Source organism: Antechinus flavipes, chromosome 2 (genome assembly GCF_016432865.1).
Source record: "Antechinus flavipes isolate AdamAnt ecotype Samford, QLD, Australia chromosome 2, AdamAnt_v2, whole genome shotgun sequence".
Lineage (NCBI taxonomy): Eukaryota > Metazoa > Chordata > Mammalia > Dasyuromorphia > Dasyuridae > Antechinus > Antechinus flavipes.
The window spans coordinates 58,449,084-58,464,155 of record NC_067399.1 but is presented as its reverse complement, the minus strand read 5'-3'; the positions used below and the strand labels follow the sequence as shown (position 1 = coordinate 58,464,155).

General features: G+C 40.3%; 1 protein-coding gene across 1 annotated transcript in view; it reads right to left on the bottom strand.

Moving 5' to 3' along the window:
* The window catches only part of KCNG4 (potassium voltage-gated channel modifier subfamily G member 4), a 34,512-nt gene extending 21,803 nt beyond the window's left edge, over positions 1 to 12,709 (bottom strand). The window contains exon 1 of the mRNA XM_051973538.1: positions 11,963 to 12,709. Within this exon, the coding sequence (XP_051829498.1) occupies positions 11,963 to 12,709 (747 nt within the window). The remainder of the gene's footprint in view (positions 1 to 11,962) is intronic.
* Between the last annotated feature and the right edge of the window lie 2,363 nt (positions 12,710 to 15,072).

The window sequence follows — 15,072 nt, the reverse complement described above, 5'->3', positions numbered from 1 at the left end:
GTGAAGGCTCTGTCTAGTAGAGACCGCTTGTCCAAGAGCATTAGTGTCTGGTTTTTGTTTCCCTGATTTTGAACTCATCAAATAGAAACACTTCCATACACAAAGGACAGAAAGCAAGATTGTAAATGAACCACGGCTTTATCCCAAATACCTTCATTCAGTTCTGTTTTGTCTCTAACAGACAAAGGATATGAGCAAACAATTCACAAAAGAGCAAACAAAAAGTGAATAGAGGATTTCAGAAATGATAATAATAATTATTATGATTATTATATCTAGCATTGATATAGTACCCATAATATACTACGTATAGTGCTAGGCACTGGGGGATGAGGAGGAAGAGGGGCCCTCCTGAGCTTGTTTTCTTGAATTGCATTATCTACCAGCATGAAGCCCCCTGAGCTAACATAATTTGGTATTTTCAACCCTAACTGAACTCTCAGCATGCCCCTGGGAATCAAACTAGCTACAAGACAAACATCATAAGCCTAGCTAGCATTTATACAATATCAGGCACTACGCAAAGCATCATCATCACCATAGTAATAGCAAGTGTTTATATAGTACCTACTATGGGCTAGCTACTGTCCTAAGCACTATAATAATAAAAAAAAAAAAGCAAGCATTTATACAGCACCTACTATGTGTTAGATACTGTGCAAAGCACTATAATAAAAAAAAACAGCAAGCATTTATGTAACACCTACTATGTGCCGGCTACTGGGCTAAGCACTATAATAATAAAAAATAACAGCAAGCATTTATATAGCACCTACTATGTGCTAGGTACTATACTAAGCACTATAATAAAAATAATAATAACAGCAAGTGTTTATGTAGCACCTACTAAGCACCTTTTATATATGCATTTATACATGCACCTACTATGTGCCAGCCACTGTGTTAAGTTCTACAATAATAATAACTTGCATTTATATAGTGTCAGTCACTATGCTAAGCACTATAATAATAACAACAACAACAGCAAGCATTTGTTTAAAACCTACTATGTGCTAGGGACTGTTCTAAACACTATAATAATAATAAAAAACAGTGTTTATATAGCATCTACTATGTGCCTGCCACTGTGCTAAGCACTATAATAATAATAGCTAGCATTTATACAGTACCTACTAAGTTCTAGGCACCATTCTAAGCACTTTGTAGATATTATTTCACTTGATCCTCACAATGAAGATCGCAATCAAGTACCCTGGAGGGTAGGCACTATTATTACTTCCATTTTATGATGAAGAAACTGAAGCAGACAGAAGTTACATGACTTGCTTGGGATCACACAACTAACATATGTCTTAGATAATATTCAAACTTGGGCTTCCTTACTTTAAACCTAGAGCTTTGTCCATTGTTCTACTTGGCTGCTTTTAAAATGCCCAATCTTATTAATATTTAAAGATACCAATTTAAAGCAATTAATGTACAAAGTTTCACTGAATAGCAATGAAATGTACCCTCAAAAAGGGATTTGGCCCCATCCATGATTTCATTGGCATGGGTACTCCCTGGTATTGGTATGGGGAAAACTATTCCTTGATGAAGATTGACAACTTCTCTGTAACTGTCAGAGAAGAAGGAAGGGGAGGAGGAAGGAGGGAGAGAGGAAGGGAGGAAGAAAAAGGAGGGAGAAAGAAGGAAGGAAGGGAGGGAAAGAGGACAGGAGGGAGGGAGAAAGGGAAGAAGGAAAAGGAGGGAAGGAGAAGGAAGGGAAAGGAAAGAAGGAAGAAAAAAAAGTTTTAGAATTTCAGAGCTAAATTTTTATCCAACTCCTTCATTATACAGATGAGGAAACTGAGATCTACAGAAGAAAATGACCTACTCCATGGCACATAGCCAGCACTAGAAGTCAGGCATCTTTGCTCTCACTCAAGCATTATTTTCATTATATTTATATACATATAGGAATGTCAAACGTAAGGGTAGGGATTTTTCATACTGTAAATTATTAAATTGTCATAGCCATTCATCTACTGAGGCAGAATACAGATCACATTGACTACAGGAATGGAAATCAAGACTCTTCTGAAATTTTGTAGCATGTTAAGTTTCCATTAATGCATGTCTTTACAACACTACTTTTCATTGTAAAATTGATTTAAAATAATTTTTATAATTATTATGGAATTCCTTCCCAAAACTTCCATTTTGGGCAGTGACCAGCTTGACATGCTCATTTCTAACCTGAGCTTAGGTTCTGACTCCCCTGCCTACCTCATCTAGAAGAGGACCTTCCATTCTCTCCCCACCTTGCTTTTCTGTTCCCTTTTTTGTATTGTTTTCCTTTATTAGAATGTAATAATATTCTTGAGGACAGAGACTGGTTTTGTTTCTACATATATTTTGTATCCCTAACACTAGCACAGGCCTAGAACATAGTGTTTAGTAGAAGCTTGCTCTCTGTATCCATATATCTATCTGTCTGTCTATCTATCTGACCCACCTACCTAACTACCCATCTACCTATGTATCCTTCTATCCATTCATCTATCCATCTATCCTTCTATTTATCCATCAATTTATCATTTTTATATATATGATGAACATATATATGATGAATATATATATATACCATTCTAGCCACACATCTTTCTACCCATCTATGAATCTATTTATTGATCTCTCTATCTATCCTGTCCATTCATTCATCCATCCTTTATTCATCACCCATCCATCTTTTATCTATCTGCCTATATATCCTTCTATTCATTCATTCATTCATCTATTTATATATCAATCTAGTTACCTCTATCCTTCTATCTATTAACACATTTATCCTATCTATCCATCCATCCACCCATTCTTCTATCCATCTCTCTCATTCAAAGGAGGCAGGTAGTATAATGGGAAATTCACTTGACTTGGACCTAATTTCAAATTTCACCACCAATACTTACTGGTTGTGTGTGATCTTGAGCAAATCCCTTAACCTTTCCATGCCTGTTTCCTCTTCTGTAAAACAAGAGAGCTGGATATGATGATTTCTAAGGTTCTTTCCAACTCAAAATCTATGATTCTATGATAAAGAAATTCCAAGGGAAAGGAAGCTTCTAAGAGCAGAATATCTATTCTTGGCAAATGGAAGTTATCATCAAGAAGAAAGAATGGAAGCTAAGTTAGTGAAAAAAGCTCTAGAGTGGTGGGTCAGAAAAATTGGATTTAAGTCTCAGTTCTGCTGCTCCTAAGCTGTGTAACTAGGAAAGGTTACTTCTTTACTCCCAAACTCCATTTCCTCATAGGGGATTTGTTTGACTAGAGTGATTTCTAAGTGTTTTTTTTCACATTTTACATTCTAGGTTCCTATTGATTTTCTGAGAATGGATGAGGGAGATCTGTGAAGACAGATTAGAATCAGGGTGATAAAGGAAGAAGGCTTGAATTAAAAAAAGGTACCCACAATAATGTGATAAGAGGGTTTGAATAAGGGAAAGACAGGTTTTTAATGGGATAAAAACAGAGAAAAAAAGAGGGATCTTCTGGGAAAATGATCAAAATCCAAGGAACCAAAGGCAAAATTGCAAATAAGTGGGGAGTTCTTTATGGGATTTCAGAGGCTAAGCAAAAGTGTGGAAGAAGGGAGATGCCCTGTGTAATTTTTTTCAGTCACTACAGTCATGTCCAACTCTTTTTGATCCCAAGATACTTCAATGGTTTTGCCATTTCCTTCTCCAGCTTATTTTTTACAGATGAGGAAACTGAGCCAACAAGGTTAAGTGGCTTGCCCAGGCAGCTAGTTTCTAAAGCCAGATTTGAACTCAGGGAGAGGAGTCCTCCTGATTCCAGGCTTGGCATTCTATGCTATATGGCACCACTTGGCTGCCCCTCAATACCCTGTCCGAAGCCTTAATTCTAGGATTAAAGGAGAAAGCACAAAAATGATCACTTACTGGTAGTTCAAGAAAGGATGTGGGACTGGAGTATTAGGAAAAACCTGGATGAGCTTTTGTGCAGAAGAGCTTAATCAAATATGGAAAGGGGGAAATGACAGACAGCGAAGAGAGGGAAGATGTATCTTCTTCCTCCATTTCTTAAAACATATCCTAGGATATTAGTTGGGAGTTGGAAGGGACCTTACAGGATACTGAGACCAAGCCCCAACTTTTATAGATGAAAATAATGAGGCTGAAAAGGTTAAGAGGAAATGGAGGAAGTGGGGCTGCTAGGCGGTGCAGTGGATAGTGCATACCTTTGGAAGTGAGGGAAACTGAGTTCAAATTGACCTCAGACACTTATTAGCTGGGTGATCCTAGGCAAATTTAGCTCCCTGATTGCCTCTCCTCTCCTCCCCCCGCCCCCCAAAAAAGAAAGAAATTGAAGATCTGAGGTGGGGTTTGAACTAGGTTTTCTTGATCTCAAGTCCCATGTGCTGCCTACCCTACTGCCTCAACTGACTTTCTTAGCATAACTCTCCTATCCTCTTCTTCCCCTGCCGGGGGGAAAAGAGGCAATCTTATTATTCAGTTAATCAAATTCATCTACATATGTCAGGCACTAAATCTAGTTCTTTTCCTTTAGCCCATTTCCTCCAACCAACTCAAGAACTTTGCCAACAAATCAGAGATTTTTTTTTAACCCAAGCAACAATTGAAATTTATTTGGTTGTTTCTTCATTTATAAAATGGGGATAATAACAGCACCTATCTTCCAGGATTGTTGTGAGGATTAAATGACAATTGTATTAAATAACATATAAATAAAATTTTAAATAATTTTAAGTAATAACATTAATAAATAAATATTAAATAATAATTGTAAACAGCTTAATTAATATGGTACCTGGCATATAGTAAACATTATATAAATGTTAGCTGTTATTATGAACAATAATAATGATGAACATTTTTAAGTTTTCGAAGGGTTTTACACATTATTTCATTTGATTGTCACAACAACCCCACTTTGTAGGTTTGACTATTTTCTTTATTTTACAGAGGAGGAAACTGAGACAGACAGAGATTAAGAAACTTCATCGCATTGTCTGAAGCAGGATTCAAATTCAGTCCAAGTTCAGTATTCTAGCCACTGTGCCAAATCACTGTCCACAAAGATGGGAGTGTGTGTGTGTGTGTGTGTGGGAAGATAACAGCTTAAGTATGAAACCACAAGTCATTTGAATTGTTAAATTATGAATTATTTTATTTGTCTCTGGAGGGAGAGTGACTGAATAGGAGATACATGCAGAGCTATAAGTGGCCACAAATATGCTTTCAGTAAATCCAATTGTGTAGCTGTGGTAGGTACCTTTAAAGGACAATTGAATCATATTTGCATCGGAAATTGGGGTTAGTCTGTGCCCCAGAGAATCACATTTTTGCCCACATGGAAGTTGGGGGGAAAATGGGGCTGTAGAAAAGGGCTACCACAATCATAGAATCCTGGGGGTGTTCACAGGGAAGAAATATACCCATTCTCTGCTGATGTTGTCACTCTGGGCAAGACTCCATTTGTTCTGCATTAGTAATAGTTTTCCATATACAAGGTTATTTTGTACTTCAACTTTTTAATGGTTCAGTGATAATAAAGAGGGACAGACAAGAATTGGGGAATAAGCTTAAAATTCCATCTGCCATGGGTAAATTCCATCTGGTTTATTGTGAAGGGAGCCAGCCTATGAAATGAAGAGATAGCAGAAAATAAAAAGAAAGTAAAAGGAGTTTTTGAAAGTTAGAGTTAATACAAAGATGAAGGTTCCTCGGGCTAAAGGCACACGGACAGTTAATGACAAAACTGAGACTTCAGTCCTGCACTAGATTGCCACCCTGTCTCTCATTATGCCCTAATAATTCCCATCTCCCCCCAGGCTACTCCTAAGAATAAGTGTTTTCATTTTTAAATGATCCCAGCAATGTCATAGTTGGTTCAATGAATATTTATTGAGTTTCTTCGTGGGCAAAGAGCCCTGTGTTCAGTATAGGGGGACATCGAAAAAGAAATTTGAAATGGTTCCTATTTTATTGTAATTTTTAAATGTCATTCATTTATGTTGAAGATGGAATTCTCTTATCTTACTCAGTCTGGATATACAGGGTCAGCCTAGATAAAACCTTTGACCTGCTCATTTCCCACTTGGGTTAGTTTGCCCCTTCTTAGTCTACTTGGCAGAACCCACTCCTGGGAGCTCGCCATCTTAATACCAGACTTGGTTTGGATGCCCAATTCACAGAGCCTACTATGGCTTGAGATTCCTGAGTTCAAGAGATCCTCTAGCTTCAGCTACTCCAATTGCTGGAATTACAGGTTTGCCCTGGCATGCCTGGCTATAATCCTTACTTTTAAAGAGCTCGAAGTCTAATTATGGAGATCAAACAGACTTTCAGGAGGAAAATAGCTACTGGTACATCTCTGGGTCTCAGTTCTCCCATCAATAAAATAAGGAGATTGAATTAGATGGTCTCAAGTTCTCTGTGAATCTAGGAATTGAATGGTATGGACATTTAGTTTTTAGAATTCAGAAGAGGGAGAAGTCATTATAACTGAGATGGTTTCTTCATTCACATAGAATGGAAGAAAGGAAGGAAGATGAGGGAAAGAAGGAAGGAAGGATAGAAGAATGGAAGGAAAGAGGGATAGAAAAAAGGAAAAAAGGCAGGAGAGAAGGAAGGAAAAAGGAAAGAAGGGGGAAGGAAGGATAACAGGAAGGAAGGATAGAAAGAGGGAAGGAAGGAGGAAAGAAAAGAGAGAAGGAAGGAAGAAAAAAGGAAAGATAAAAAGAGGGAATAAAGAAGATGAAAAGAAGGAAGGAAAGAGGGAAGGAAGGGGAAGTTTAGAAGGATGGAAGTAAAGATGAAAGAGAAGGAAGGGAGAAGGGATAGAAGAAAGAAGGCAGGAGGGAAAAAAGAAAAAAGGAAAGAAGAAGAAAAAAATAAAAAGAGGGAAGGAAGGAGAGATAGAAGGAAGGAAGGGAGAAGGATAAAAGGATGGAAGTAAGAACAAAAGGGGAGAAGGAAGGAAGGAGGGAAGAAAAGAAAGGAGGGAAGGAAGGAAAGATAAAAGGAAGGAAGGAGAGAAGAAAGGAAGGAAAGAAAGAGGGAGCAAAGGAGAAAACATTTATTAAGCCCTATTAAATCCTTAACCATTGTGTGTTAGGCACTGTGCTAAGCACTCCATAACTATTGTTTCATTTGATCCACCAACAACCCTGGGAGGTAGGTGCTATCATTATCCCCATTTTACAGATAAGGCAGGGCAAAGGCAGGATAAGTGACATCCTCAAGGTCACACACAGCTTATAAATGTCTGTGACAGGCTTTCCTGATAACAGGGCCAGGGCACTGTAACTCCTGGCTGGCCTTTACCTTGAAAGATGAGTATGATTTGAATTTGGAGAAAGAGAATAGAGAGGAGGAGAGTTTGAGCGAAGGGGAGGAACTCAAAGTAAAGAGCTGGGAGAATTCTATGTGTAAGTTACTAATTAGGGAAGAAGATACAGATAGGAAAACATATGTGTATGTAAATAGGTATGTATAAGATACATATATGTGTATACATATATATATTACACGTGAAATGAGTGGAAAGGGATCAGAATGGGGAAAACCTTGAATGCCATACTAAGGAATTGTATCCCTTAGTCATGGGGAACCATTGAAGACTTGAATTTCAGAGTGACATGCTTTTAATTAGAAAGCTTAATTCAATCCCCATTTTGAAGCTCTTTGGGGTGTTTTGTGGACAAAGCCTTTTGATATTCTCTCGTTGCCAGAAGGGACTTCAGGGTCATTTAATCCATCACTCCCTCTAATTTATCAAATGAAGAAACTGAGGTCCAGGGAGGCTATGGGACCTGCCAAAGTTCATCCAGGTATTAGCTGTCTGAGGTAGGATACCCATCAGGATGCTGTTTGGGCTTTATCTGCCCTCACACTCAAATCAGGGAATTCCCTCAGGAAAAATCACTTAGGCTTCTATAAGAAAGGAGCTTCCTATGCTGTGAGGGCATGAATGTAAATCTGCTGGTTTCAGGTTCCAAAGGCAAGATCTGCAAAAGAATTAATTTGTTTTTGAGTCAAGTCATCCAGCTGCCTTGAAAATGGTCAGTGCAGGGCATCTTCCCAAGGGAGGTTTCTTTGAATTTTGCAGGAGATGGCTCTGCTCACTGTGGCCCAGCAGAGTGTGAGCTCTGAATCCATGTACCACTGCATGACTTTGTTCTGTGACCTTGGGAGGATCATCTGATTGCTCAATGTTGCAATTTCTTTATTTGTAAAACGAGGAGCTGGGGCATTATGAATTTTAGATCTGTAAGGGATTTTCATTCAAGATTTTAGAATCTTATTTCCTAAGAGGTTCATGAATTTAGAGTAGCAAGAGTCTACATGGTGCAATAGATAGTGCTGGTTTGGAGGGAGGAATCACTGAGATTCAAATCTTCCCTTAAGCACTCAGTAACTGTGATTCTCGACAGTTATCGGTCTCATCCTCTCAGTCTCAGTTTCCTCCCCTGTAAAATAGCAGCAGTTGTTTCCCAAGGAGCAAATAAAATAACATGTATAAAGTATTCTGTAAAGTTTCAAGTGCTAAATAAATGCTGATTATTAAAATTGAACTGAGGCCCGATAAGGATCAGTGGCTTACCCAAGATCACATGGATAAATGGTAGAATTGAGTCCCAAACTCTGTTCTTCCGACACCTAATCTCAAGCATAGCACACCAATAATAAATAACCTAATTGTTAATGAATTTAAAATGTAGGAAAGTATCTGATTATAGTGATAAAAGCATTGAATTTGGAGTCAGAGAAATCATCCCTTTCCCTCCCTGGGCTTCTCTATAAGATAAGGAGATTGAACAAAATTATTTTTAAGATCCTTTTCAGCTCTGAAAAAACATGGATTTATGAACTGTTTTTAAACCCTGGTTCTGCCTCCTACTACTTGGGTTGTTGTTCAGCCACATTTGATTCTTCACGATTCCTTTTGGAGTTTTCTTGGCAAAGATATTGCAGTAGTTTGCCGTTTCACTCTCTGATTCATTTTTAAAGATGAGGAAACTGAGACAAACAGAGATTAAGTGATTTGCCTGGAGTCACACAGCAAGTAAGTGTCCAAAGCCGAATTGGAAAGCCTGACTGCAGGCTCGGTGCTCTGTCCACTGTGCCACCAGCTGCCCAAAACTTGTATAACCTTAGATAAGTTCCTTCTCCTGCCGGAATCTCTGTTTTCTCCTCTGTTAAGTGAGGGGTTTAAACTACATGGTTTCGATAGCCCATGATCCTGATGGACAAGGGCCATATACAAATACAGGAAGTGAGTGTGATTTCAGCTGTATGGGGAACTCCTGGTGTGAGAGTTAAGGGACTGACCCATGGTCATAAAGCTAGGAAGGGTTAGAGGTAAGAGGCTTCCTTGCCCCAAACCTGGGGTTTTATCTATCACATTCATTTGCTGTTATCCTATAGAACTGCCAAATCTTATAGAAATTGTAAATAATCATAAGGATCATTATGAGATGAAGCTAAGTGTAGCCAATGCTTAGAGCTGATTTTCAGTGGATTCAGCAAGTAATCTCAGGAGATTTTCTTTAAAACTGACATCATTGGAAAGAAAATATGCAGTGCAAGGCGAGTATCTGATTTTTCTATGTACATTTAAGTAGATGTTTATGAAGGATCTGAAGTTGTCCTTAACTCCAGACTATTGTACCATATTTAGTTTTATTTCAAGTCATAAGTTACATTCTGGCTCTGAATTCCTACCTGAACAATAACATAAACCTGGTTCTGGGCAATATGCCTCTCTGTCTGTCTGTCTCTGTTTTTCTGTTCCTCTGTGTTTCTGTCTGTCTCTGTCTCTCTTTTTCATCTTTCCTTCACCCTGTCTCTCTCTGTCTCCTTTTGTGAGTGTCTCCCTATGTCTTTCTTTCCTCTCTCTGTCTTTCTCTCTGTACCTCTCCCTCCCTGCTTCTTTCTTACTGTCTCTCCCTCCTCCTTGTCTCTGTCTTCCCATTTTTATCTATCTATCTTTGCAGTACAAAGAGAAATGGTTTCTTTAGATGGAGATGTACAGTAATGCTGTCACTCAGAAACTGCCTTTGGGGAGTTGAATTTATTTTCTGTGGCACCTTGGGTAAGCCATTTAAATTCCTTTGGTCTCAGTTTCCTCATCTGCAAAATGAGGGGTGGGCAAGGGGCCAACCTCTGAGATCCTTTTTAGCTCTAGTTCTAGGATCCTCAAAGCAACAAAATTATCAAAGAAAAGGGACATAGAATGTGAGAACACAGACTGTCAAAGCTGGAAGGAACTTTAGAGACTTTTCTAGCCTCCTCATTTTGCGGATGGGGGGTGGGGGAGATGCCCAAAGAGAGGTATGGATTTGCCCAAAGTCTCACAGCATTTAAGAGTTCAAATTTTAGTCTGCCCAATTCCATTGATCTTTTAAACATAATGTTTGGTTTCTAGTACTGGAGACTCTCTGAACTGCAGAACATAGTCTGTTTTGTTTATATATTTGGTAATAGTCACGAGGATTTGTTTTGTTTTGTTTTAAAAAGGAACATTCTATTTTGGTGGCCTAGACAGAAACAGCTAATTGGGACTGGGTGCCAGAAGACCTAAATCTTAATCCTGGCTTTGTTGCTAATGAGCTGTATGACCTTGCACAAGTCATTTACTATATTGAAGTCTGATTTTCTGAAATCTATTCATCTTCTTTTCGTTTACTGTATTTTTTCCTCCATGAGTCTTTAATAAAGGAAACCTTTTAAAAATTGAGAAGCAATATGTCATTCTGCACCAAATAAACCATCAGTGACAGTTACTTCTCCTGAAGGAAGCTCTTTGGTTTGAGGAATAGTATGATAAATTGTGTGGGCTTTCTTTTGTTGTTTGTGAATATCCTTTTTACAAATCCAAGTAAGAATGTCTCAGTATTTCCAATCACATGGTATTGAGCAGAGTGAAAACTAGTTTATAATTAGATGCTAATCAATCAATTGGCAAGTAGTGACTATGTGCCTGTTGTTTGCCAGGCAGTGTTAGGTGCTCCTGGGGAGAAAAACAAAACAGCATCTACTAGAAGAGAACTTCTGATGAAGAGGCCCTGGATTAAGAAGGGACCTGCATTCTAGTTCCAATATAGTCACTTATTAGATCATGATCTTGGGCAAACCACTTCCTTCTTTGGGACTTGATTTCTTCCTATGCAAAATGAGGAGGGGCCAGAATAGGTGATCTCCAAGTTCTCTTCCAGCTCTGACATTCTGTATTCTAATGTCCCTTCCAGGTCTGATGTTCTCTGTTCTAATTTCCCTTCATTATAACATTTTATAGTCTAAAGAACCTGACACAAAAATGCGCTGAATAAATGCTTGTTGGTTGATTGCTAAGGCCCTCCAGTTCTAATAGTCTTTATTCTAAGGCTTCTTTCAGTACTTAGTGATCAAAGGGTCATTCCCATTCTAACAGGCTATATTCTAAAGTCCCTTCTATCTCTGACAGTCTGTGTTTTAACATTCCATGTTATAAATAAGGTCTCTTCCAAATCTGATGCTCTGTAGTCTAAGGACTTCCAGCTCTGATATTCTCTGTTCTAATTTCCCTTCCAATCCTTACATCCAGTGTTCTAATTTCCCTTCCAGCCCTGACATCCTATGTCCTAATGTCCCTTCCAGCTGTGGTCCTATGTTTTAATTTCCCTTTCAGCTCTGACATTTTATGACATTCTGTTCTGATCCTCCCAGCCCTGACATTCTATGTTCTAATGTCCCTTTCAGCCCTGACATCCCAGGTTCTAATGTCCCTCCCAGCCCTGACCTCCATGTCCCAATGTTCCTCCCAGGTCTGCCAGGGAAACTTATCGCCTGAGATTCTCGGTTGGATGGTATGAGATGGTTGGTTTGTTTGAGTTCTAAGCGAATCTCCCGTGACCACCCTAACTAGCGGGACCCACAAGCCTATCTGCATCACAGCTAAGGCAAAGTCGGCCTCCGGAGAAGCGAAGGGGACTCACCCTGTCTTCTTCGGCCCTCAGGTCCGGCATGGTGCTGACACAGAGACTTATGGCCGTCGTGGCCACGAAGAGGACCGAGAGGCAGGCGAACACCTTCCCGGGAAGGCCCGATTGAGGGTTCTCCACCATATCGCGGAGGTGGCTCATGAAGAGCCCCCATCGGGTGTCCTCCGTGCAGACGCCGGTAGCCTCCTTCTGCCGGTGCAGCTCTTCTTCCTTCTGGATCTCGGCCAGCTCTTCCAGCTTCTGTCGGAGCTTGCGCAAGCAGCACTTCTCCAGGTTGGACTCCTCGATCCCCCAGTATCTCAGTTCCTCCTTAAAAGACAGGGCGCACATCTCCCGCAGAAGCACCAGCTTTCCCGCCGCCAGAAAGCTGACGATCATCCCGAAAGCGCTGGGGCTCCTGTCGAAGAAAAACTCCTGGCTGTCTTCGTCGTAGTCATCGCAGAGCTCGGCGATCTCCTCCACGTTCCGGCAGAATTTCAGCCGGCTCAGCCGGGTCAGGGGGAACTCATCCAGCGTGCTCCAGGGGAGAAGGTACTTGTTCCCACCCACGTTGACGATGATCTCCCTTTTAAGGTCAACGGTCAGGAACTGGTCTGGATGGACGACTTTCCGGGCCCTTTGGTAATAGAGCCCTTTGATGGAAGAAGCCCGGACCGAACTGGGTGAGACCTGACCCAGAGTGCTACAGGAGGCGTAGTGGTTGTCACCCTCGCTGTCCCCACGTCTGGAAAGCATCGGCATCTCCGAGGGATTCTGGGAAGCCACCACAATGGATTAGAGTGGGCTTGTCTGTCGTCAAAGGGGGGAAAAAAAGAAAATGGGGGAGAAAGTGAAAGAGAGCAAAGGGGCGGGGTGTGATGGTGTGGGAAGAGTGAGAGTGAAAGAGAAAGGGAGAGGAGGATAGAAAGAGGAAGAATGAAAGAAAGTAAAGTGAAAAAGAAAGGGAGAGAGATAAAGAAGCCGAGATTGAAAGACAAGGGAGAGAGGGGGTAGAAAGAGAAAGAATGAAAGTAAAGTGAAAAGGAAAGGGAGAGAGATAAAGAAGCAGAGATTGAAAGAGAAAGGGAGAGGGGCTAGAAAGAGAAAGAATGAAAGAGAAAGTAGAGTGAAAGAGAAAAAGACAGAAGAGATTGACAGAGTGAAAGAGACAGAGAGATGAGTGTGAGGAAAGAGAAGGGCAGATTCAGACATACATGGGAGATAGAAGAAAAAGGAGAGAAGGAAAGAATGAAAGAGAAAGGAAAGAGTGAAATAGAAAAGGAAGAGGAAGAAGAAAGAGAGAGGAGAGGAAAGAAATACTGGCACAGAGAGAGATGAGAGTGAGGAAAGAGAAGGGCAGATTCAGACATACATAGGAGATAGAAGAAAAAGAGAAGAGAGAGGGAAAGAGTGAAAAAGAAAGGAAAGAGTGAAATAGAAGGGAAGAGGAAGAAGAAAGAGAAGAGGAAGGAAAGAAAAAAGAAAAAAGAAAGAAAGAGAGAGAGATAAAGATAAAGTAAAGGAGAAGGGGACAGACGAGAAAAAGAAGAGAGAGAGAGTGAAAGAAATGGGAGAAAGAAAGAGGGAAAGGAGAGAGGAGGAAGGGAAGGAGGGGAGAGAGACATAGAAACAGAGATAGGCAGAGACAGGGACAGACAGAGGCAGAGAGATAGGGAGATGCAGAGGGAGACAGAGAGACACACAGAGAGACACATACAAAGACAAAGAAATTGTTAGGACAATAGTTCATAATACCAGCGATTGGAGTAGGAAGAGACCTTAAGAGGATAAACTAGTCTATCTTCTCTCATTTTATAGACGTCCTGAAGAGGCTGGACTTCACGGGATCATAAATCTAGAAAAAGCTGGAAGGGGCCCCAGAAGCCATCTAATCCATGTCCTTTCATTTTATAGATAAAGGAAACTAAGATCTACAAGAGGGCTAAGTGACTTAGCTAAGACCTCATAGGTAGTCACAGAGCTAGTTTTTCAATTCAGGTCCTCTGACAAATTCAGAATCTGTCTGTTGTACTATATACAACCCTCTCGAATTTGAAGCCTTCCCAAATCCTGATTCTGCTGCTTTTTAGCTTTGTGGCCTTAGACAAATCATTCAATATGTCTGAATATAAGTAAAAGGAGCTAAGTTTATGATCTCTAAGGATCCCTTCTAGCTTCCATGACTCGATCATTTGAAAAGTGAGCAGGAAAAATGAGTCTTGCCATTTTCTACAAAAGCCACAATTACTCTGCCTCTAAAGAGCCTGAGCAAAATCTACTTTGTATCTATCATTGCTTTCCATCCATCTCTATACCCTCTGTAACCCCTAAATTTTCTCTTCTATAATACTGAGGGGAAAAGGGTAGTGTTGAACACCATGTTCTCTAAGGTGTCTTTGGAAAGAGCCCTGCATTGGGACTCTCTGTAGTCAATTCAAGTTATGTGTGACTTTCCTGAATCTCAATCTCTGTAGACTTCAGTTTCCTCCTTTGGAGTTTGAGGACTTTCTAAGGCTGGTGCTTTATATTCTAAAGTTCCTTCCACTTCTGAATTTCTATGCTTCAAGGCCCCTTTCCATTCTTAACACTCTTAAGATTCTGTGTTAAAAGGATGCTTTAGAGAACTGTGAGCTGATGAGGAGATATTGGGAGAATTTTAAAAAAAATAGGAAATAGGTTTTGCTGGGCCTTTAAGGGATTGGAGAGGGTCCAGAACAACTAAGAGAATGAGGGAGGACATTCTGGATTGTTGGGATACAGAGAAGGAGAAAGTACGGGCCTTGGATTCAGAAAACTTGAACATGAAACTCAGCTCTGCTGGTTTCTGCCTGCATGAGCTTAGGCAAATCATTGGGCCTCAGTTGCTTTATCTGTCAATGAAGGAACTAGACTTGATCTCTAGGGTTCCCTCTAGTTCTTGGCCCCCTGGTCCTCTGGCTCTGACCATCCCACATCATTATCAATATAAAGAGAAGCTAGGAGACTCAAAGCTGAACACCTTGTTAACTTTGCCAGTGGGGTGGGCACATCCTTAATGCTTCCATTGTGATTCCCTTCATTTAGTCTTCCTTTCAATGCTACCCATCTCTGCTAACCCCTAGCTATGACCTTGGGCAGGTCAACTT